Source organism: Oryzias latipes, chromosome 17 (genome assembly GCF_053564925.1).
Source record: "Oryzias latipes strain Hd-rR chromosome 17, Olatipes_Hd-rR_3.1".
Classification (NCBI taxonomy): Eukaryota; Metazoa; Chordata; class Actinopteri; order Beloniformes; family Adrianichthyidae; genus Oryzias; species Oryzias latipes.
The window spans coordinates 6,696,498-6,721,637 of NC_136253.1; the positions used below are offsets into that span (position 1 = coordinate 6,696,498).

The 25,140-nt window shown below is 40.9% G+C and overlaps 2 protein-coding genes across 5 annotated transcripts; one reads left to right on the plus strand and one right to left on the minus strand.

The window, feature by feature from the left end:
• Positions 1-206: 206 nt before the first annotated feature.
• Positions 207-25,134, minus strand: acss2l (acyl-CoA synthetase short chain family member 2 like). Of its 3 annotated transcripts, none has more exons than XM_078935317.1 (19): positions 25,044-25,134; positions 14,438-14,586; positions 14,144-14,339; positions 11,892-11,983; positions 11,364-11,467; positions 8,228-8,300; positions 8,015-8,090; positions 7,493-7,577; positions 5,684-5,821; positions 5,393-5,563; positions 5,180-5,313; positions 3,788-3,920; positions 3,624-3,680; positions 3,008-3,088; positions 2,739-2,847; positions 2,585-2,653; positions 2,334-2,510; positions 705-779; positions 207-631 (listed from the first exon to the last, which is right to left on the minus strand). In XM_078935317.1, the coding sequence occupies exons 2-19, from the start codon at positions 14,559-14,561 to the stop codon at positions 504-506; spliced, it is 2,022 nt and encodes a 673-aa protein (XP_078791443.1). In that variant the 5' UTR covers positions 14,562-14,586; positions 25,044-25,134; the 3' UTR covers positions 207-503. The 3 variants fall into 3 exon arrangements, with proteins under 3 accessions (XP_078791443.1, XP_078791444.1, XP_020566376.1); XM_078935318.1 differs by lacking the exon at positions 25,044-25,134 and adding an exon at positions 24,787-24,925; XM_020710717.3 differs by lacking the exon at positions 25,044-25,134 and adding an exon at positions 16,593-16,705.
• Positions 15,566-23,307, plus strand: ndufv2 (NADH:ubiquinone oxidoreductase core subunit V2). 2 transcript variants are annotated; one of them, XM_078935322.1, is made up of 8 exons: positions 15,566-15,739; positions 16,615-16,677; positions 17,514-17,576; positions 17,845-17,961; positions 19,723-19,891; positions 20,199-20,308; positions 22,969-23,045; positions 23,091-23,307. In XM_078935322.1, the coding sequence occupies exons 1-8, from the start codon at positions 15,698-15,700 to the stop codon at positions 23,092-23,094; spliced, it is 645 nt and encodes a 214-aa protein (XP_078791448.1). In that variant the 5' UTR covers positions 15,566-15,697; the 3' UTR covers positions 23,095-23,307. The 2 variants fall into 2 exon arrangements, with proteins under 2 accessions (XP_078791448.1, XP_004078661.1); XM_004078613.5 differs by having other exon boundaries at positions 23,115-23,307.
• Positions 25,135-25,140: the final 6 nt, after the last annotated feature.

Consider the following 25,140-nt stretch of genomic DNA (forward strand, 5'->3'; position numbering starts at 1 on the left):
ATGTTTGAGTCCAATGAGCTGCTCTGATGGCTGAATCCAAGCCGTGTGTTGCTTTTGTGCAAAACGAGACAACAAAACAGGCAACATTCTTTGGCAGGAAAAACCAGACTTCCCAGTGAGTCATCAGGCTCACTGCAGAGGAGCTGTCTGCCCACAGGAGGGCGACGTTCTGCTTCTGTGCTCGGAGCCAGAAGAACAAACGCAGCGAAATGTCATGTTTTATTCTCAGGCTACAGAAATATAGAACAATTTTTTAAAAATGGACATTATATATCCAGCAGGAATGAGCTGTTTGATTTAATTGTGTTTAATCAAAAACATAAACTAGATCCTGCTGTTCCAACAGCTCTAAACTTTGAACAAAATTGCTCATTTGTTCTTCTGAAAAGCTTCCTGTCTGCACCCCCAGCAGGTCATTCAGTCCAAAGGAGGAAGCACTGACGCAGATCCAGCTCTCTTTAATAGTCTTCATCAGTGTGGTTGCTGCAGGAGGAGCAGGTTGCTCAGGCTGCAGCCTCACTCCTCTGGCTGAACAACACCTCCACCACCTTAGGGTCTGCCAGGGTGGAGAGGTCCCCGAAGTCTGTCTCGTTGCGAGCGATCTGGCGGAGGATTCGTCTCATGATCTTCCCTGAGGAGAAAAAAGAGGTTTCAGAGAAGCAGGAGGAAGAGGAGGAAGAGGAGGAAGAGGCTCCAGCTGTTACCTGAGCGGGTCTTGGGCAGAGCTGGGGCGTTCTGAATGAAGTCAGGAGTGGCGATTGGTCCGATCCTGTCCCGTACTGCGGAGACCGCACAGGAGTTTACATCTGCAACCATTCCTGCTGCTTCCATGGAAACCCATCTTCAGATAGGACTCTTTCTGCTTCCTCACTTCGTGAACACAACTCTAAAAATGTTTTGGATGTCATGGGTCGTCACATCTATCTGATAGGATCTTACAGTGTGAGCCCCCGTGGACCTTAAGGTCCCTTTGGCAGAGGCCTTGTAGTAATTCCTGAACTTTTGGGAGGATTCACTCAGTTTTTAGGGGCCTCACCTGTGGAACAGACTCCAGAGCCTGAGGGCCGCAGAGACTGTTCCTGTTTTCAGAGGAAGGCTCAAGACCTTTGTGATTTGGCTTTGGCTGAAATGTAGGAACTTCTTTATTTGATGTACTGGTAGTCATGCTTTGGTCTTTATTTGTTTCTTTTTCTTTTTATCTTTTTTTTTGTCTTTGTAATTCATTTTTACCGATTACACCTGTCCATCCATCCATCAATCCTCCTCCACATCAGTGATTGTATTGAGCCTCCTCAGTAAACAGCCCTTTGTGTTCTGAATGCACTCAATGCCTTTAAGTCTTTCCAGCAACACTCAGACTGTTGTTTGGGACTGAATAGCTAGCTGCTTTTGGAGATGCTCTCTTGAACATCAATAACAGAATAAAAACCTTCCGTCATTTCAGACTTTTGTTTTCACATTTTCAGAATCACCTGGCTTATATATAAAAACGAAAAGTCTGTCCGTCCATCCATTTTCCAAATGCGCTTTACCCCTTTTGACGGTCATGGAAACATTAAACTCAAAGTTACAAGGAAGAAAGTCCCTCATGTAGTGGACATCCTGAATTGGGAAACACTTTAGAAAAGCTAATTAGTGAGCTCATAACCCTTGAGCTACCTTAGATGACCCCACCCTTACATTGACATGTTCTCCCTACCATGACAAAGGTGGATAGAGGTGGAAAGATTTCATGTAATCCATGGACACCAGTGAAGATCACAAATCATTGAAGAAAAAAGGTTCAGAGCACTGTCTAGTGGGTCTAGATGACCCAACTCCCAATGTTAAAGTGCCTAGGATAGCACAAGGGTTACAGGAGATTTTTACTTAACATGTTTTCTAATTTTTCATTTATTTATATATATGAATTAGCAAACAAGGAGACTCCAAACATAACTGGAGTTTTGACATCAAATTGCTACAGTGTAATCATTTGTAATAAAGAAGACCTTGGATTACATTGTTGTTGATTTTGAGCTCTAAATCTCTGAAGCTCTGAAGCTCTGAAGCTCTGAAGCCCTGAAGCTCTGAAGCTCTGAAGCCCTGAAGCTCTGAAGCTGTGAAACTCTAAAGCTCTAAAGCTCTAAAGCTGTGAAGCTCTAAAGCTCTGAAGCTCTAAAGCTCTAAAGCTATAAAAGCTCTGACGCTCTAAAGCTCTAAAGTTTTGAAGCTCTGAAGCTCTGTATTTGTAAATGAAGAGACTCCATCTTTTTTGAGAGACTTCTATTAACTTGCATTAACATGGGAAAAGTCTATTTTGAATAATTTTTCTTGAACAGTCAGAGCCTCACCCTGCTTCTTCAGCTCCTCCACCAGCTTTTGGTTGAACTCCTTGCAGTCTTTGAGGGTGACGAAGCAGTGAAGACACTCCCCCTTCACCTTGTGGGGCCGACCCACCACCGCAGCCTCCGACACTGCAGGGTGCTGCGCCAGAGCTGCCTCCACCTCCGCAGTACTCATCAGGTGGCCTGAGACACAAAAACCAGCGACCTTTATGTTAAAGATGTTTAAAAGGCAGAAAACCAGCCTGACAGCCCCCTACCTGAAACATTCAGCATGTCGTCTATCCTCCCAGTTATCCAGTAGTAACCGTCTTTGTCGCGCCGGCAGCCTGAAGGCAGAGCCAGAAGTTACACAAAGAGTCTGCTGGTCCTCAAAGCAGAACTTTACTGGAGCGTCAAGAACGTGATGCTCACCGTCACCCGTCACATAAAAGCCCGGGAATTTCCTAAAGTAGGTGCTTTCAAAGCGCTCGTGGTTTTTGTACACAGTTCTCATGATTCCGGGCCACGGCCTCCTGAAAACCTGCAACACAAAGGCAATTATACCAAGTTGACTTTGGTTGAACGTCTTCAAGTTACCATGGTGGTTTCAACTGTAAGACTTTTGCAGAAGAACTACAGATAACGGTAAATAAAGGAGCAGCCATGTGAACTGCAGTAATGCTGGGTGAGTTTAAGCTGACCAGATAACCCTCAGCTTCTCCCTCCAGCTCCTCCCCATGTTCATTCAGGATGGTTGGCTCCACTCCAAAGAAAGGAAAAGTCTGCAAGGACAAATTAACTTTCACAAAGCTTGACGTCTTTGAGTTTGGTTTGATATTACACAAGAGATTTGTTTCTGATGGATGGGTAAACAAAAAAAAGAATTATAATATTTTTAGGACAAAGTACATAAAACATTTTGTCAAAAGAATCTACAACAGTGAAATGTGGTGGCAGTATCATGGTTTGGGAGTGTTTCACACATGTAATCTCATGAAAATAATAATGCTTTGAATATAATGTACGATTTTAAACTTTTTTACTTTAAACACAGTAAAACATATTTCAGTAAAGAATATTGCTCCAGAACAAAACAAATCCAGCAGATTAAAAGACCTGATGTAGAAGCAGCATGTTGCTTTTTGATGTTAGAAAAACTTAAAAACCAGACACTGAAAACAAACAGGTTTCCTTAAAGAATTAAAACAGAAGTAACCTATGATAAAAAACTGTATTATTTAGAGTGAAATCTGAAAAAAGATTTTGAAAAGTTGATTGTATATTTTATTTTTTTTAAATGAAGGAGCCGTTACTTACAGCAGAGCCTGGTTTCAGAGGCGTAGCAGCAGGTAGAGGAGTCAGAACGTGTCCTCCCTACAGAGATAGAAACACGGACGGCTGTGAAGGTTCAACAGAATCCTGACACCGTTGTCTGAATCAGAAACCAAGACTCTCAGCATCCTATTGATCATTTTTCTTACCGTCTCTGTCTGCCAGAAAGTGTCAACCACAGGACATCTGCCCTGACCGACCACCTCGTAGTACCACTGCCACGCCTCGGGGTTGATGGGCTCGCCCACTGTGCCGAGGATCCTCAGGGTGGACAGGTCATACCTGACAGGTCAACACATTTCTCTTACACCTCATTCTCCATCGATCATCTGAACAAGGATCCTTTAAATCCTCTCAATCCAGTTTTATACACTAGCTTTTAAATTCAGATGCAGATAGAGTCAGATGAGTCTAAGCTTTGATACTGTAGGACTTAGATATTTGCACAAATACAGAGCAGTTCAAACTCTTATAAAACTGTGTTTTGCACCGCAGAACTCCAAATGTGCATTCAGCAAAGCGTCTTTGTCAGAAGGGAGACGTTTCAAAGTTCAAAGTGTGTAAAATACAGGAGGGCGGGTCACACAGCCTTTGTGTACATTTTACACATATTGCACGGATGACAACTGGTCATACGTGAACATACGTGGAAAAAGTGAGAAAATACATGGGAAATTTTCAAAGATGTTTCAGGAAAGAACCACGTTAAAATCAAAGTACAAATAAACCATGGAAGGAACACGTAAATCAACATAGAGCACAAACCGTGCATTTGTGTTTCAATTATGTAATTTTAACGCGAAATGTGCGCTCATATAAAAGTTATACATGGGTGGTTCATGCATGAGAATTCTGTTAGACGTACGTGGAACGGTCGTGGAAAGACATGAATTTGTGTATGCATCTCAAAAAAATCATTCACAATTCCGTAAGATTTACTTAATATTTGTACATAAACTGCTTCAAATGTGCATACACTGTGTAATTCTCAACCTACCAAACAGCTCAAAACCAAATTCAAGTAAAAATCCTTCGACCAAAACCCTCGACAGACGTCTGTGCACATCGACGAATGACGAACGCAAGAAATACTTGAAACACATGACATACGTGTCACGCATGTAAATGGTGAATGGCGTATACTTATATAGCGCTTTCTACCTTCCTCAAAGGCCCAAAGCGCTTCACAGTCACAGACCCATTCACCCAGGTACACACACATTCCCACCGCTGTCGAAGACTGGCGCCAATATTCCACCAGGCAAGCTGGGGTTCAAGGTGGGGTTTGGTGTCTTGCCTAAGGACACTTCGACACATGGGTGTGCAAGGCGGGAACCTGCAATCATACGATCAGGGGTCGCCCGCCTACAGCTGCACCACGGCCGCCACGTGTATCACGAAAGACTGAAATTACATTGGTGGAAAACGCCCAAAATGTACGTAGTGACAGCGAGAGACGGCCTTGAGAGGCTGCTCTTTCTTCTTAAATCTAATTTTGTTGGTGTTTTCAAAGCAGACTTCCAGCAGACAGCCAAACTTACTTCTGCAGCGGTTCCTGGCCGTACTTCATGAGCATGCGGATGGCGGTGGGGGCTGTGTAAAACTTGTTCACTCGGTACTTCTCAATGATTTCCCAGAAGCGGCCAACGTGAGGGTAGACTGGAACACCTTCAAACTGGATCGTAGACGCACACTGGTGACTTCTCTGAATTCTTTCATGTATACTTTTTTTACGAGACTTCTAAGGGACTCACAAGGACACTTGTGGCACCGTTTGCAAGAGGGCCATAAGTGATGTAGGAGTGGCCCGTGATCCAGCCGACGTCTGCTGTGCACCAGTACACGTCGTCGTGGTGATGATCAAAAACATATTTGAAGGTCAGAGAAGTGTAGAGCAGATATCCAGCAGTGGTGTGAAGAACACCCTGCCAAGAAGGCAAAGGGTGGTCATCAATGCAGATGGTGAAAGCCAAAATACGGGCGGGAGGAGCACGCGCTCAGGTCGTGTCGTAACATCAGCAAAAACATTCAAAGACGTGTCTCACTTTGGGTTTTCCAGTGGAGCCACTTGTGTAGAGGATAAACAGAGGATCCTCGGCATCCAGCCACTCAGGTTCACACTCCTCAGGAGAGTCTGCCATGGCCTCGTCCCACCACAGGTCTCGCTTCGTGTCCCAGGGAGTCTGAAAGCATCAGGGAACAGGGCCCACATGTTCAGGACTGCTGCTTTTGTTTTGAGCCAAAACACACCTGATCCATGATCAGCTCAAATTCAACAAGTGGCTGGAACACGCCAAAAACAGTCAAAGCTTCAAATGAAGCTGTTTCGTCCGTCATATCCACAACAGGCTGAATCGTTACATTAGAGTGTCATATTGAATGTACAGGATCTTCAGCGTGAAGACTGTCTCCTTAGTAGCAACACAAATACATTTTCAGATGTTCTTTTCATGTCCAAAATTACACACGTGTCCATTCTTTCTCTAAATTCTTTTTCATCTGCTTTCCCTTAACCTGTCACCAGCACCACAGTAACTGCCCGTTTTTAGTAAAGCTATGGTAACAGGGTAATTTCCCCCTGTGGGACCAATGGAATTTAATTCTATTCTATTCTATTATATTAAGCAATTTTAATGTGTATTAAACTTAAGGCAGAAATGAAGTATTTTAAATAAAAACAAAAGGATTTGTGCTGGCTGGCTGGAGTGATAGATGGATGTATGGATGGATTTATGGATGGATGGATGGATGGATGGATGGATGGATGGATGGATGGATAGATGGATGGATGGATGGATGGATGGATAGATGGATGGATGGATGGAGTGATGGACGGATGGATGAATGGATGGATGGATGGATGTATGGATGGATGGATGGATGGATGGATGGATGGATGGATGGATGGATGTATGGATGGATGGATGGATGGATGGATGGAGTGATGGATGGATGGATGGATGGATGGAGTGATGGATGGATGGATGAATGGATGGATGGATGGATGTATGGATGGATTTATGGATGGATGGATGGATGGATGGATTTATGGGTGGATGGATGGATGGATGGATGGATTTATGGGTGGGTGGGTGGATGGATGGATGGATGGACGGATGGATGGAGTGATGGATGGATGTATGGATGGATGTATGGATGGATGGATGTATGGATGGATTTATGGGTGGGTGGATGGATGGATGGATGGATGGATGGAGTGATGGATGGATGGATGGATGGATGGATGGAGTGATGGATGGATGGATGGACGGATGGATGGAGTGATGGATGGATGGATGGATGTATGGATGGATGTATGGATGGATGGATGGATGTATGGATGGATTTATGGATGGATGGATGGATGGATGGATGGATGGATGGATGGATTTATGGGTGGGTGGATGGATGGATGGATGGATGGATGGATGGATGGATGGATGGATGGATGGATGGATGGATGGATGGATGGAGTGATGGATGGATGGATGGATGGATGGATGGACGGATGGATGGAGTGATGGATGGATGTATGGATGGATGTATGGATGGATGGATGGATGTATGGATGGATGGATGGATGTATGGATGGATTTATGGATGGATGGATGGATTTATGGGTGGATGGATGGATGGATGGAGTGATGTATGGATGGATGTATGGATGGATGGATGGATGGATGGATGGATGGATGGATGGATGGATGGATGGATGGATGGATGGATGGAGTGATGGATGGATGGATGAATGGATGGATGTATGGATGTATGGATGGATGTATGGATGGATGGATGGATGGATGGATGGATGGACAGAGTAAAGAAAAAGACAGCTGTAAACTGTAAACCCTCACCAGCAGTTTGTTGCATAGAGTTCCACTGTTGGTCCGTGGAGCTTGGTGGTTGACCACCAGACATTTAGTGACACTGCATGGTGCTCTGTAAGGGAAAGGAAAAGAAAAGTTACGGATGGACGAGCCTATATGTTAGCTCAAAAAGCGTAAACTGTCAGTTCTTGTCTTGTACTAAGTCACATATTTCACGAGTGTTTCGTTACATTTTCATGATCTTACGTCTTTAAAATCACAGATACTCCGTGTTCTCCTTGCAGACAGCATGCATCCCAGCATGCTCTGCCTCTCAGCTACTGTCCTCACAGGCTCTAGTTGCCATGGGAGACGAGCCGCTTGGGCTTCCCTGATGAATCTAAGTGCTCCATGTTGCCTGGAAACCTTAGTAATCTAAAAGCCCAGAGATGTGTTCCTTTATCCTTTCTGATAACAGCTGACTGAACAGTGTGTTTGTTGTGACTCATGCTGTAAAGGCTGGATCCTCTGCCACTCTGTGTAAACATGGTTGCTGGGAAATAGACTTACTTTTCTCCACACTTCTCCAAAGCCTCATCTGAAATCTGCTTCAGGTTGATCAGCTTCTCTCCTCTGTAAACACCATCTGTGTGTGGTGCAGATGTGGAACGCATAGGGGGAAAAAAGCATCAAAACTATCATTGATAGGTGCTTTCGCTACATCAGATCACATCCAGGCGCTGCTGGTTTTACGGCGATGAAACTTCAGCAAGTATACTGTACCCGCTGTCACCAGAACGCTGCTTTGAGCATCCATTATCCTTTCACACAGAGACTCGGAGGAGAAACCTGCAAACTGAGCACACAAGGAAAAACAGGGGATGAGAACAAGGAGAGGGGAATCATAAGATCAAAAACAGTCAGTGTCAGTAGAAGAAGTGTTCCTGTGAACTCAGTGCCTGATGTCACTGTTTGTAGAAATAGCTCATTTAGACATTTGAGAGTTCGGTGCTGTTCTTTTTCTGTCTGTCCTTCACAGCCAGACACAGTGCAGCTCTCTGTCTCTCTGAAAACTGCTGTTAGCTCTGCCTGCCAACTCTCAGCCAAAGGCCGTTTTCAAGAGACGGTTTAGACAAAGCATTGGAGCCTTTTTCCTTCCACCCTACAGCAGACCCTTCAAAGTCTGTTCCTTCACTCTTACCTGCCTGGGATTGACATATGCGTTTATGAGGAGAGCTTTCTGTGTCTCCAAACAGAAAGTAGTAACTTGCTGGGCTGCTTCAGCATAGAGCAAGACAATGAGTGAAGGGTCAATGCTGTAGTGTCACGTTTATTCCTAACATCTCAGAGAAACAGACCTTCAGACATCTGAGCTTTGCGGTGAAACTGGTACTTATCCTGACATGTTTCCATTTCGCTTTCTGTTGCTGTTGGAAAGTAACCCTCCGAACGACTAAAGAGCATGACATAACTTCAGCCTCATATACCGCTGTCTGAGCTGTTGTTTAACCCTTGTGCTATCCTTGGCACTTTAACATTGGTCCACAAGTGTCAAACTCCAGGCCTCGAGGGCCAGTGTCCTGCATGTTTTTTAACCAACCTGCCATTGAAGATCCTTATTGGGTAAACACACCTGATCCAGGTAATCAGCAGCAGATGAGGCAGGATTTCTGAAAAACTAGCAGGAGGTCGGCCCTCGAGGCCTGGAGTTTGACACCCCCCACTAGACAGTGCGCTGAACCTTTTGTCTTCAATGATTTGTGATCTTCACTGGTGTCCATGGATTACATGAAATCTTTCCACCTTTATCCACCTTTGTCATGGTAGGGAGAACACGTCAATGTAAGGGTGGGGTCATCTAAGATAGCACAAGGGTTAAGGCCTTAAGTTGACTGTGTGACACCTAAAACTAAAAAGCGACACTCTGAGCATCTTTTTGGAAAATAGAACATAGCCTACCCACAGAAATTTGAAATGTGGAATTATGGGTCACTTTACTCCCTGATGATAACATTTTCACCACATTTACACCTTTTAGAATAATTACACAGAATGGTTAGTAAAATCTGTGTAGATTCACTGTTTTATGTTCTACAAAGGTTGATCATAATAATTCAGTTGGGAGTCAGTTCAACTGCTGTGTATATCTTTCTTTCAGTATTGCCTGTGCACGGTTTGTGCTTTCACACAGACACAGTTCTGGTTCTGTTCTGGAGTCAGATGATGCTGGCTCTGCCGTCTCTACAAGGCAATTTTATTTGGACCCCAAAAAGACGGGTGGTTCTTCCTGGAGAGCTGTGATATTATCAGAAAGAGCCGTATTCTCAGTTGAAAATACAAACTTTGGATCTGCTGGGAATTCACTCTGGTCCCCCAGAAACCACCGAGATTGTGAGGGACCAGAATGGAACCACAAAGATTTCAAAGCATTTGATTCTGATTATGTTATTTTTTAACCAGATGGTTAAACAAATGGATAAACACTGGTCACTCCCAGTAGTTCAATGTTCTTATATTGTATAAAAAAAACCAAAAAAAACTTTTGTTTCGATGTTTGTGTATTAAGAAATTCTAAGCAAATTATTATGTTTATTGTTCTGTTTTGTACTGTAAAGCTGAAAACGTATAAATAAATAATTTTTAAAAAAGCCAGGTTATCAGTGCTACCATCATATTTGGCAGATATGATGCCAGCAAACCCAAACCCTTCTAAAGATGAGCAAAAAACGACAAACAAGCCTGATGGTGGTTGGTAAACACTCAATGATGTAGAGCTGAGGATTCAACACAATATTTAACTGTAACTGAACACAATTTGATCCCAAATACAAATTCAAATGATGGAAATACAGCTATGAATATGCTTATTTCTGTTGACAGTCATTTTAGTGAATGGGACCAGCCACCCTGCTGTCACAAGGTGACCTGAACAACTCAAGCTACTTTCATGCAGGTGTTACCCTGCTCACAATTCTTAGAGAGCTATCATCCAGGTTATGTGCCTTTTTCCTGTAGTCAGAACTCTGCAGCAATGACAAAAGTCTGCATCAGAGCTGCCATCACTCCCGGCTGGGGATCCTCCAGTTTGACATGTGACTATAAAAGCAGCCGGCACAGCTCCCTCTGCCCCCTTATATGGACCAGTAACCTTATTTCATCTTACATAAGCCAGCTATTACATGCTCTTTCCAGATGCCTGATCTGAGGCCAGGGGTAACAGTTTAAGGAGCGTACAGTTCCAGAGCCGGTGGCCAGCACCAGAAATGAGGTCAGTCTGGACGCAGGCAGAGATCTACCTGCTTTTCTTCACCTTCGACGTTTTACTTCAGTCACATTTTTGACCATCGCCTAAGGGAACATGCGAGTCCCACAGGCTGCTGTTAGCCCTGCAGGCTTTAATGCTAACAAGCTAACCTTGGAAAACAACCTTGAGCAAAAAACGAGGTTGTTTTCATTTAAGATCAGGTCTTTGCTCCCGTGGCGCTCCTGCACCGCAGATATATTTAACACAGCGGCTGACCTTTGCATGGAAGAGGAAGGTCAGATATCTAAAACAGTGCAGGGCGGATTGTGCTGACAGGCTGGGAGCAGCCTGTAGACTCCTAACCAACATAGTGAGTACAGGTGGTGTTAATTCTGGGTGTACACAGGCAACAGCTGATAAGTGCTGGAGGGAGGCAGTCTGCACTAAGAGACAAAAGAGTCGGGTTGAGCTGGAAACGAGGTCAGAGCGTCAAACGCAAACAACTTGCATGCTGAACGTCTGCAGAAAAACAAGGGCAGCTTCTCTGCAGCAAACAGGAGCCAAACCCTGAAAAAACACAAGGGATCGGAGCAAAGAAACAGTGAGGGGTTCCTCATGGCTGATGGAAAGCTAAATGTAAGAATGCACAAATGTGAAAATGCCATGTCCTCCTACCACTATGGAGTGAACAGCACCTATCCTGGCACAGGCCAGCATGGTGTAGATGAGCTCTGGGATCATGGGCAGGTAGATGGAAACCCGGTCTCCCTTTTTCACACCTTTATGACACAAACAGGGTATTAGGGTTTCACAGCACAAGAGTGAACATTTTCATTAAAAACAGTCACCTGTAACCTTTGTGCTATCCTAGGCACTTTAACATTGGGAGTTGGGTCATCTAGACCCACTAGACAGTGCTCTGAACCTTTTTTCTTCAATGATTTGTGATCTTCACTGGTGTCCATGGATTACATGAAATCTTTCCACCTTTATCCACCTTTGTCATGGTAGGGAGAACACGTCAATGTAAGGGTGGGGTCATCTTAGATAGCACAAGGGTTAAGGACTAAAGTCTAGTTAATTTTCTTCCTTTCTCCTTTAATTTTTAACATCCAAGTGTGATTGCTCATATTTTGCGTTTGATTAAAAGTTAAAATTTAAAGAAAAACAATAGGGAAGTCTGTATGGACTTTAGATTCTCACCCATTTTCTTGAGCACATTTGCACAGCGGCAGACACGGCTCAGCAGCTGCTGGTAGGTGATGGTCAGATGATGCTCTGGAGAGTTTCCCTCCCTGAAACACAACCACCAGTCAGCCGGTTCATGTTGATGCTTCTTTTTATGCTTTCGGAGGAGATTTACACTCAGGGATCTTGATTTTGTAGCAATGAGTAGGACAAAGAGAGAGTTGGGATGTATAAATCGGTGAATCTTGAAGTCGTCAAACAGACAGAACTGCTAAATGACATGGGAGAGATAAATCACCACAAACAAACCTTTTGTCCTTTTTCTGGTGAGACTTTGAATGTGGTGAAAAAAGGGTCAACTTGCTCACATAGGAGAAACAATTTAGTAAAAACATCTACATTTTGAAAAAGCATTTTTTGATCCAAACTGACAATTCTAACCATCATCCTGAAAATGCTGTTATCGCTGTTCAGATGCTGGAATCCAGCTCTTGCTATTTAACACCAACGTTTTTGGTAAACTGCTCTTTTTCATTCATCTCTCCATCACAGCTGAAAGGTCTGCAGTTTCCTTTCCCCCGTTCAGGAAGAGCTGAGAACCAGTTCTGGTTCTCTGCTTGCTTCAGCGGTTTCCAGGACTTCTTTTTAAACAGCGACATGTTGCACAGACTACCATACAAGTGAATGGAGAGACTTCCAGCTTCTAATGCAGTCTCTCTAAGATCCAAGCATGACCATCACTTTTTCAGTTCAGACGTACACAGAACACCTCTAAGCTAATCTTATGAAAGGTTAGCTTTGTAATTCTTCTTTTGTAGGTTTGCTAGTGATTTGGAGTGTACCTGCTGCTGCAAACAAATAATTTAATAAGAGTCACACTTTTGAACTGCTGTTAAACTGCTTTAAATGACTAAATCGTTCTCTAAATTATGCCCTTAAGGCCGTGTCACACAACCAATACCTTCATTTTGTGCATAATGTAGGGGTGAAAATTGGCCATATGTGAATCTACGTGGAGAAAATGAGAAAAGTTGTGGTCTTCATATGAATTGTGCTGCTTATAAAACAAATCTTTAGTGGTTCGTTCGTGCGTCAATTACCTCATTTGAACATGATATATGAGCGCCGCATACGCGATGTAAAAGTTATACATCGGTGGTTCAAGTCTGAAAAGTCCAAAAAGTCCAAATTTGCATATGTATGTTGCAAAAAATCACAAACAATTGTGTAAGATTTATGAAATATATAAACTACGTAAAATACGCGTAAACTGCGTAATTCTCAACGGACCATAAATTTAGAACAGCTAAAGACCAAATTCACGTAAACACCTGTTGGCTGAAACCGACAGATGCAAGAAACGCGCATGAATGACGTAAGACAAACATTTTATACGTGGAAAATGTATGTAGTGGCTGTTTGACACGGCCTTTACACAGAAGCACTGTGTTGGTCACATCAGTAACATATAGGAATATTGTAGCAACACATTTAAAGTGATGATTTGTGTGCATTAAGTTATAATAAATAAAAGCAATTGCTTTTTTTCAACAAGTGCAAGCTGGCTGGGATTTGTTTTTTAATGATCTCTGTTTTAATCGGCTTGATTTGCAAATTGGGAATAATCACTGAGAATCACTGAACAGCTGCATTTCCACTTTTCCTTAAGAATCTTTGCACAAACATCTTTTCAGATTCCAGCTTGTATGTGAAAATACAGGAGCAAACCAACAAAACAGACTTTTACTTTATGAACAGAGCTGCCAGAACTGTATTGTTATACAATCCTGACAATCACATGACACCACTGAGCACGACATGCTTGGATGTCTGGCTTGACACCATAACTGTTTTTATAGGGGTCATAACAACTTCTGAACAGAAAGTTCAAACTGTTTACTCCAGATGGTTCTTATACAGGTGATTGTCACTGAATTTGTCTTAAACCCCCGGTAAGAAGGACCTCACAAACATTCAGGTTCCACCAAACCGCCATCCTGCTGGGATGACTGAGCAACTTTTTGTCCGCTCAACCTCTGGAGTCGGCAGGGCAAATGTGAGCTGTATGATAAAGACAAAACATTGCATTTTCTGCCTCTATGGCTCTGGAAAATGGAAGACCAAAGCCCTGATATTGAGCAGCTACCAGCTGAGAGTTGGCTGCTGTTGTTTTGTTAGCATTAAGGACAAAGCGGTGACTGCTGACTGAAATTCTCTAGGCAGAAAAATGTCATCAAAACCTCGGAGAGGCAGGTGCAGTTTCTTACCAGTGAAAGGCAACCTTTTCACCAAGGTTCCTCTCCTTCACATGCCTGTCCAGGACATTATAGCACATGTTGGTTTTGGCTCCTTCCATACACTTGATGTATACGCTGCCTTTTGTAACGTCAAAGTTGTACTGCAGCATTGGTCCTGTGGCTGGCTTCTTCCAGAAGAACTCATCAGCGACCTCCTTCCAGAAAGCTGCAGCAAAGCGGGTGTTTGACTGGTTAGGTGCGCTTCTAACCTGATGTGGGAGGTGGAAAACAGTTTTCTAACAAATGCAAACATATTTGACCAACCTTCTGGATCCTCCAGAGACTTCCTGTAGATTTCTAGATATGAGTTAAAATCTGGGACATGAGCATCCTTCTGCAGGTCATCGGGGGGATGAAACAACTTGTCCTGAGATTCAGGAACAACCATGGTGAAGGAGCAGATGTGGAGACGTCTGTGTCATCAGAGGAAAAAGCAGAAAAATAGGTCAATCTGGAGCCACTGCTGTGTGTCTGGATCCTCCAAGGTGAACCAGGTCCTAAAGTAGCACAATTCAGCATGCACAAAGGCCCACCCCTAATCCCTGATCTGCAGAGTCTTCCCTGGATCTGCTTAGTGTCAGGGCAGCCAATCACTTCACAGAAAAGAGCACTCCCACTTTGTGATTGGCTGAGCCTCCTCTGGCATGCTGGTCACATTATGTTTGCGGGCAAATGGGTGGTGGATGAAGAGGTGGTGTGTGTCAGAATAAATGTTGTGGATTTAGAAGGGCAGACATGGGCTTATTTTGAGAGGGTGGGTTATGGGGGGGCAGTTAAAAAATAGAGGAAAAACACACATAGGAAGAAGAAGCAGTTATTCTCAAAGGAAAATGTGTTGTTTTTATGCATTCTACGAAATTAGTTTTATTTTTATAAGTATTTCTATTAAATTAGTCATGAAAAAATGAGGATTTAGAAGTTTTTTGTATGATTTTGAACTCTGAATATTATCCTGATCAAGGTGAGCAGCATACTTTACATCCACTTCGTATGAAAATTGTTTTTATCATTATTATTATTGTCAGTCTGCCCAGGGCAGCTGTGCTTACATCAGTAGTTTACCTTTACCAAGTATGAATAAGTAGTGAATGAATAATGGAGACATTGTGGGCATCTGGAAAAGTGCAGATAAATTAAATCCATTATTATTATTATTATTATTACCACTAATATTATTATTATGAATTAATAATAACAATAATAATAACAAAAGTGTACACTTTGAGTTTCTCTTGTCAACAGTTCAGTAAAAGGTATGATTTTTGCACATTTCTCCAAATGAAAATCCTGTTTTGAAGGGATTTACAGAATTTTAAATGGTTTATTGCAATACAATAATTAAAAGCTTAATATTTAGATATTATGGCTGTCTAAACAGTTTGGATCTGGGCTCGATTGGATTGCGCAGGCGCAGACGCAGCGACATGCGTCAGACCCTCTCAATCGAGCCAGAGAGCGTTTGTGTTGATGCACCGCTGTCCCGTTTCTCTGCTAAACCGTCGGGACAGACTTTGACGCCTCACAATGTTCTTGTCTGCAGCTGCTCGCTCTGTTTTATCGCAGGCGGTACGTATGCGGCATTTTGAATATTTAGGGCTGACTTGCAAATCATTTCTTTGAGAAATTAGAGAGAAATGTCCATGACTCCTCACAAGGACATGTAGCCGAAGCGGCTAAGCTAAGTACGGTTGGATAAAATTAGCATGCTAGTTAATGAAGCACCTTCCTGCTGTCACACTAAAGTGACGCACAGTCTGTCGAACATTAAACTTACTTAAACAAGTAAATAGTACAGAACCAAATCACCCTTCATCCGAAACTAAATTTTACTTTGAATTTTGCGCAACTGATCGGTAGAGTTTTGAAGTTAGCAAAACATTTTAATTTCTATATCTGTTCTCCGTGGAGGAAAATCTGTTGTTTTCTGATGGAAATTATGGGGTGGTTTATGATTTATTTTCTCTATTAAATGCCTTTTAAGGAGACGTTTTATTGCTGACGTTTAAAACGCCACTCATTCTTTTCACGAATGTTTTTGTTCAGCGTTCATATTTTTCTTATCATAAATGAAATAACGTACACGATCAAATAAACGAGTTTGGGTCATAATAATGTGTCTGTACAAACAGGAACAAATGTGTGTTAACATTTCTTTTATCTCAACATAACTAAAACATTTGGATTGAGAAATACTTTCAAGTTGATGTAGTTTTATTTTCTGAATTGGTCACAATATTTATTTTTAATACATGTGGTGTCAAACTAATTGAAGTTGATATTTTTACTGTGGAATTAGTTTTATATTTTATATATCAGCGAAAGTCCACCTACTTTGATGATTAAGATAAACAACAGCATGTTTTCTATTGGGTGTAGATTTACTTTGTCCCCTGAATCCTTGTTCTAGCAGGAGTCTGACCTTTTCCTCCTCTGTCCTGCAGGCCAGGCAGGTCAGACGTCTGCATCGGTCTGCTGCCCGCGCTGGAGCTGGCGGCATCTTTGTGGTCAGTTTCAGTTTAGATTCGAGCTTTCCTTAAAGATGGAAGGAATTGTTGTTAAATTATAAATGTATCTTTTAATACAAAGATGGAGTAATTCCAAGTAAGAGCTGCTACTACTACTACTACATGTCAATATAGATTATATTCTCTGCTTAATTTTTCCAATATTGGCCCTTTGGACGGCTCATTCTTTACTTAACGTTTAGTACTGTGATTAAAACAAATTGCTAGAATAAAAAGACGTCACATTATCTGTAAGTTTTTATCCCTTTTGTGATGTAGATTTAGAAATATTCATGTCAAACTAATACCAAGCACAAATTCTGAGTTTGAAGATGAAGTCTTCAACAGGGTTACATGGAATACATCAAAGAACATCAGTTCTTGTTTTCAATGTTGTAATCCCAATAGCATTGTTTTTTCCAAGGTTCTCTAACCATCTAGGGAGCTGCTATGAGCAAACACAACAGGAAATGTTGTTTTCTTATGCAATGAGAACTTGTTTCTGTGATAGAATCTCTGGCAAAGGAAACACGTTAAAAATTACATTTATGACACTTGTGTTGGGCACATTCATCTCCAAGGACCTTCACACTTTAGAACTGAAATCATTTCTTTAGAAATATTTCTCGTTCACAAGGGGGCAGTGTACCTAGAGGCCCAAGCAGTTGTTGCTGTGAAGCCTGATGTCAGAATGTGTTTGCCCTGTTGGATATTTAACGCTTTTTTGGTTTTATTAGACGCTGTAAAACACACGCAACACTCATTTTTTCTCCTTAAAATACATGGAGATCTACATTTGATTTGAATTTAATGATGATATATTTTATCTTTTATAGCACAGAGATACTCCTGAAAACAATCCTGACACTCCGTTTGAGTTCACTGAGCAAAACAAAAAGGTGAGAGAAAAACTTTGAGTGAGTTTTTTTTCACAGCTGCACTTAGTTTTTCTTTTTAAGCCACTAGAAATGTTTGATCTTTACCTTCTGGTATATGATGACTTCAGTAAAATGTATGTATTTTTTCGCAAAAATGGCTTATCTCAACTTGTATTTTTTTTTTGTTTTTTCTTTTTTTAACCATTGTATTCTCTTAGAAGTGTTTTCGGCTAACGCCATTTTGATGTGCTTCGTCTGTCAAAAATGTAAACATCTTTTTCCTTTGCAGAGAATAGAGGCAATTCTGTCAATGTACCCTGAAGGACACAAACAAGCAGCCACGATCCCAGTCTTGGATTTGGCCCAGAGGCAGCATGGATGGCTTCCCATCTCCGCTATGAACAAGGCACGGTTATTTTTCTCCAGACTCTTGTGGACGTGTACTGCTTGCCATTATTCACACTGGCAATTTGTCCTGTACGCCTTGTTTTGGAAAGACGGGTTCGTTTGTATGGTCATGAAAAACCTGGAAACGTTTTGGAAATTGAAAATGCAATTTCTAGGTCCACGAAAAGTTTGTGGAAAACGAAATCGTCTGTAAAGTTTTGGAAAAGTCGTGAAATTTTAATATTTTGGACGCAAAAAACATTTGAAAAAAAATAGTTAAACAATATAAATATAAATTGTGGCAGAAGTTCAACCTCACGCCGTTGATGATGGGAGTTTACACCATGGTCTGGGTGAAAACCCGGATGATTGGCTGCTGGGTGTGCGTCAAAAAGCGATATACCACAAGATAACCGCAACCCATCAGAAAGATCTGCATATATATATATCGCTTTATATTGCCGAATCTTGACTGCAGCGGTGGTGCGGCACGGACTATTTGTTACGTACATAAAAAATAGTTTATGCTTTTTGTGAGAAAGGCGATCCAAATCGGAAAAAAACAAAACAAGAATTAAGGCGTAAAAACTGGTTAATATTTATTGCTTATGTAAGTGACCATGGTTGAAGCGGGTTAATGGCCTTTGAAGTGTGTATTATTACTTTTTAACGTACACCGTGGAAGCCTGAACTTCTGCGAAGTGCGTTAAAAAGTGATAATGCACTCTTCGAAGGCCATTAACCCTTACTTACGTTGCCGTGCAGCAGTTTGAGTGGTCGTCAGTTAAGCGCATGGCGCTTTCAACTCGCAATGCCGGGAAATGTAGCTTTAACGAGTGGCTTTTCAAGGAGAGGTATCAACTGTGGCTACTGAAAGACCCTGAAACGCATTTTGCAACATAAATGTGCAAAATGCAGATTTTGCTCCTGGTCCTTTAAGATCGGCAGCATGAGAGAAGCTGGCGAGCCACATCAAAGGGAAGAAACAGCGACAGCAGGCGAACGCTGCAGACGCCAGTCAGTCAGAGTTAAAACGGGTAATGATGGCGTTACTATGGAAGTGGATTGCCTTAAGTGAGAAAAAAATTTAAACAATGGTGATCTTCGTTCAAATCTTTAACCTTCGTTCTAATATTTTAGAGAACTACAGAAGCAAAGGGCTCTAACCTCATCTGTTGATGAAAACTAGAAGACGAGCTGTAATTAAAAGTTAAAAGCCACAATGTGTTAAATGTGTTAAATATGAGGGTTAAAACTGTATAAAACCATATCATAAAAGAATCAAAAAATCAAAAGGTTTTTTTTGGAACAGTTTGAATCATTATGTTATTTAAAAGATTATAACGAACATCACCAGTTTATTTTAATTAAATGCAATAAGCTTCCATACGTTACTGCAGTTTCCGCCACACCATTGATACGACAGCTGCAATTTTAACATCAAGCCAGAACAACTCGGATGTATCAATATGTCTTTGTTGGATTTAGGCAGCAGCAACTTCAATAGTTTGACTGAAATGTATTTGGAAATTCTATGAAAGGTATTGGAAAAGCATTTACTAAAACCTGTCCAAACCCTGAAAAGAGCATCTTGGAGAATTTTCTCAACCCGTTTGTGATACAAGTGTCACTCTGAAATTTGGGGCTTAGACACAACTCATTGATATCTACTATTTGTCATTAATCTCTTTTTTAAATGTACCTCTATTTGTGCCTGCAGCACCTAGTTGTTTGTTTCTTTTTGCCATTGTTTTTAGTGACATGTGAATATTTCTTCCAGGTTGCTGAGGTTCTGGGTGTCGCACCAATGAGAGTCTACGAAGTAGCAACATTCTATACCATGTTCTTGCGTCAGCCTGTGGGAAAATACTTTATCCAGATCTGCACAACAACACCGTGCATGCTCTGCAACTCGGACAGTATTCTGGAAGCCATCCAAAACAAACTGGGTAAGAGGGTAACTTTCCATTTTATGCTGAGAAAAACCAATGAAGAGATGAAAACACAGATGGCGACAAAGTCTGTCTTTATTGTGCAAGTTGGAGATAAACGTAGAGTAAAAACAAACATGTAAATATACAGTTGTCAGTGATATTCAAACTGTATTTAAACATAGCAGCAAACAAGAAAATGGGAAAAAAAACAAAAGTTCAACTAACAGGTTTTTATTTTTCTTAATGACAAGAATTGAGTTTTTTTCCTCCTTTTTTGTGTTGGCCAGAGCACCAAACAGACCCTAACCCTACATCTCCACAGGTATCAAGGTTGGAGAGACGACTCCAGACAAGATGTTCACTCTAATAGAGGTGGAATGCCTGGGTGCTTGTGTAAATGCTCCAATGGTCCAGATCAATGACAATTATTATGTAAGTTCTTGACTTCCTGGGCACATGTCTTCCTCTGACCATAACTTCATTTACTAAATTGAATTCAAACCCAAAATACGTTTTTCAGAAAATACGGTTCATTTCATCAAATATCCTGTTATTCCGTTTAATAACAATGCTGTCCCTGTGGCTGTAAACAAACATTTGAAAGAAGTAAACTATGTTCATCTCCACCATCAAAGGAGCAGTTGTCTGTTACGTTTAAGGTTGGCTAAATTACCTATTTCCTATTCAACCTGTAATCTTCTCAAACCCACTACCTCCCAGTATCGGGCTGCTGAGGTGGAGTAAATGTTAGTGATGAATGAATATTTTAGTTGCTACAGTACAACATCACTAGTATGCTGAGCTTTAAAATAAATTAACTAGAAAGATGCATCAGATTCACTCAGGCAAACTCCCCAATGACCATCGTTTACCTTCTTGAACTGCTCCGTTACATTAAGGAAGACAGGAATCTGAACATTGAGGTGAAAAGGAAAACCCTCTCTCACCCTTGACCAGGATCTTATGTTTGACTCCCACCACCCACTTCTAAATAACCTAGGAGTAATCTGAACATTACAGCACCGAGCAAACACATCACTTACAAATTCAGAAGGATCCAACAAGGAGCCACATTAGCACTTCCTTCAGGAACTGCGGTTCTCCCAGCGGGACTTGGGTGAAAACCAAGAAAAAGAAAACTGGCAGGAAAACGACAAACGTTGTCTTCCTTTACGTATCAGGTGTGTCTGACAATCTTAGAGGGATCTTCAACAAACATGACATCTCTGTTAGCTTCAGCCCCAGCAACCCCAAACCTGATCCACCAAAACACAGAGGGTGAAACGGAGCAAAGAGGTCTATGCTATCCAGTACAGGCAGGGATATTCTGATCAGTTGGGGGTGTAACAATTCATTTTAACAACGATTTCCTCCATATCAGAATTTGTGGTTGAAGAAACGATTTATAGTCAATGTTGGTTTATTTGAACGCTCCAATTCACTGAATCACTTTAGCCCAAACTTCAACAGTGTGACTGATTGTGAAATTCCTGGTTCTAAACAGTGAAGCTTTTCAGATTCCTTTGATTTCTTAAAGATCATCAAGTGCAAATGAAATGTGTCCAAACAAGAATGAATCATTCAGATTTTAGTTTCATAGAGTTCAGCCCACTGTTGTTTTTCCACATCCAAAGAATCCAAAGGGAACATTCTAGCACACTGTATGGTCACATGTCTTTGCTAAATTCAAAGTCTTTCCACACATTGGACTGGAATGATCCGTTTTGGCTGCATCATGTGTGTTGTCCGCTGTGATGCACTTGGTCGTTTTTATGTTATAGTAAACCTACTGTGTCCTAATCCAAAGGGTATTTTCCAATACCAATATATTTATTTTGTTTTGAAACCATTTTTTAATGGTTTAGGTCAATTTGATTGACAACTTGCCTCAAACAGATTGATATGGTTGGATCGTAGGAATCTTAAGTCTATGAATCGTTGCACCCCCATGATCTGTATTTTGGGGAAAGTAACCACACAGACACACACAAACAGACAACACACCTGAATGACCAGAACTTCCAACTAGGTCTCATCAGTTCCCTGCCACCTGAAGGACAGGGAACGCTCCTTTGGAAGACCACAGTCTCATCCTGATGAGAGAGGTGATGGTTTGAAAGAGACAAGACAGAAACCTTCCCTCAACAAACACTGAGATGTTTCCTGTCTCGCATGCCTTGTCCTGTTTTGAAATTTTGTCCTAGCAGACTCAGATTCCCATTCACAATCACCACACACCAAGTGCCCTACCCTGAAGAAACATCAAGACCCTCCACTAAGTAACAGGACACTAGCTGACAATTCCAATTAACACTGGATTGTTGGCATTTACATCTGTTTACATGGCATTAAGATATTGAACTTTTTTGGCTCTGAAGGAATCAACACACAAACAACCAGGCTTCTACATCAGCAGTTAAAACTGAAAAACCTGGGTAGCTCTAGAAACCTTTAAAGTCCAGTCGACTGGAGGAACACAATCCTGACCTGAACAATGTGATTCTTTACAGACAACACAAAAACAAGTTTATTTTTAAGGTTAAACTGAGAATCAAACTATTTTCCGCACTCAAGTTATCATAGTAAATCCAGTTATTGCAAGTTGGGCACAGCTGAATGACCCAATTAAAAAGCACTCAGAACTTACTCTGAAAACTGCAAGATGCAGAGATGAGATCATTAGAGTAAGAACATTGTTTTTCTATGCTTAAAGGTTGTAGGTAGTGCTGAGTTGAGCAGTTTTGTATTCATTACTTTAAAAACGGTGCTTGGAACATGATTTAGTTGCTGATTTAAGTCTGTTGAAATCTTAAATAGAATGGTGGGTTTGTTTTCAAATAATGGCAATATTGGAATAAATTAAGTTCAAATTATCCAGAGCACTTGTATACATGTTGTCAGTACAATGTTGAGATTCAAAAACATTTCATGCAATGATATATATTTGCACAATAGCTTTTTAAAAGTGTTAAAAGTACAATTTGAAATGTTTTCTTTAATGTAAGTTTTATAGAAACAGCCTCATCATTTTTATATGCAATTCATACATTTTACTTTTTACAAATGATAGTCTTTACCTTCCCAATCTCCAGGAGGACCTTGCACCAAAGGATATTGAGAATATTATTGATGAACTTAAGGCAGGAAGAATTCCACCACCAGGACCCAGGTATGATCACATAAAACATAAAAAAAATGTTTTTTCTTGTTTAAGTTAATATATCACTTTTTTTTTAAGGAGTGGCCGTTTCTCCTGTGAGCCTGCAGGAGGACTGACTTCCCTGACAGGACCTCCTACTGGACCAGGATTTGGTGTACGATCTGACCTGTAAACCTGTTCAAGGTGTTTTTTTCCTGCTTCACCTGGAAGTGGTCCCTGCAGATGTTAAAATAAAAAATTATTGTGTAAATAAAATGTCCCACACCTGCTACTAACATGTGTGTTACTATAATAGTTTTAAGAAGCTACAGGTTTATTAGTACTATTGACTTGTGTTTATTATACCGTACATACAATCAAGTTTCCAGCCTTAATAATTCAAAAAAACATCTTTACCCTTATATATTGTAGGTCATTTTTCTCTATTTTAAACAATAAAAAAGACAAGTTACCTTTATGTTCATATCTTTAATTTTGGAAACGTTTGTAGGATGTGTTGTGGTAAAATTAAATGTTTTTAAATGGCTGTTGAAATATTTTTAACACCTGTTAATTTTCAAATACTCCTAAGTTTTGAGGTGATTCAAACAGCCAATTAAAAAAAAAAGTTAAGTTTTAATGGAGAGACAAACATTATCTGTGCTTTGTTGGATCTTCATTCTTATGCTATGTTCAGTTATTCAAATATACATTTGCTTTCAAAACAAATGAAGAAATCATGCTGTAGATCAGGGGAATCCAAACTGTTTGCAAAGACTGCCAGATTTGGTGTGGTAAAAATGTGTAAGGGCCAACCATTTGACCTATTTTAATAATACTAAATGCAAATTAACTAACATTATATTGCAGTGGCAAACTTATTTCCTCACATAGAAAAAATAATCATCTAAATAAGTTTACCAAAATTACTCTCAATTTATCAAATGTTCACACCATTCATTCCCAGGTAGCTTGTTGTAGATGGCATGTCTCGTCTGTAAATCGTAATTTAGCCAACCCCAATCAAGAAATCGTATACATAGTTTTTAGAAAATGCTGGGGGCTGCGTATTAATGATTTTATCAAAGGAGTTTGGACCTGCCTGCTGTATATGATTCTCCATTTAGATTTGATTGAAATATTTAAAAACCCATAACCACAGACTCAAAACTGAAAATACCATTAGCATTATTTTATTTAATATATAGAACAGTGCTTTGATGCTGAAAGAACATATGATTTTCTTTCACAGCTACAAACATAAATGTGCTTTAAGGTGCCTGTCAGGTACACATTCTTATTTTCATTGAATATCATTCAACAAAGTTTTTATCTTTTATGCTTTGGGAAATAGCATCTTTGTGACATACTTTAGGTATATTGTTTTTAACGTGGGTACCTGAATCTTACAAAATAAATCTTACAGTCGTTCAAAAGATCTCATTGTAACATTAAGTTAAATACAGTGTTAAAACCAAGAATGACTGTCGGTCAAAAACTCCCGGTCATCTAGTTTCTTTCCATTCAGCCCCGTTGGCGTTTTCGTCTCATGCCAGCGCCCCTCCCCCTCGCTTTACACTTCCTTCAAATCTTGCTCTGCAACACCGTCACGCATGCGCGGGACGTGCTCGATGATGCAAAAGTTACTGCGCAACCAATTCTAAAAGCTGACTCATACGAAGAATTGGCTGACATTTCGGGTGAAATGTAGCCACCGGTTTATTAACTGTGTAAAAGACAAAATCAACCACTCTTATCCGTACATGTATACCTTTAGAAATCCCAACCTGGAGCTAAGTTCGAGAACGTTCCCACCGACCGCAACAGCGGAAAAGATGACGTCAAGCGGCCATTCCTGCTCTCCTTCTCCATTCCCTTCAATCCAAATTCTCACGCTAAATACACCCTGTCGGCTTAAAATATTCCAGTAACTCACTAGTAAAGATACATCAAAAGATACTGCAAGTGTTAAAGTGAGATTTTACTCACAGTTACGAAAGCCTAGCAGTTAAATCGTTAAACACATACCCATCTACAGTCTATCCGCCAGACGGAGACCTTATAAGCTCGGTGGGGCTCGGGCTGTCACGTGACTGTCGTTGGCCAATGAGAACGGCGTTTGCAT

Coding starts and splice junctions, on each gene's coding strand:
- acss2l (XM_078935317.1), bottom strand. CDS start 14,561: ATGGTTGTTCCTGAATCTCAGGACAAGTTGTTTCATCCCCCCGATGAC. Junction 2,511..2,584: donor CGACATGCTGAATGTTTCAG/GTAGGGGGCTGT, acceptor TTTGTGTCTCAG/GCCACCTGATGAGTACTGCG. Junction 780..2,333: donor GGAGGAGCTGAAGAAGCAGG/GTGAGGCTCTGA, acceptor CGGTCTCCGCAG/TACGGGACAGGATCGGACCA.
- ndufv2 (XM_004078613.5), top strand. CDS start 15,698: ATGTTCTTGTCTGCAGCTGCTCGCTCTGTTTTATCGCAGGCG. Junction 17,962..19,722: donor CCATCTCCGCTATGAACAAG/GCACGGTTATTT, acceptor TATTTCTTCCAG/GTTGCTGAGGTTCTGGGTGT. Junction 20,309..22,968: donor AGATCAATGACAATTATTAT/GTAAGTTCTTGA, acceptor CCCAATCTCCAG/GAGGACCTTGCACCAAAGGA.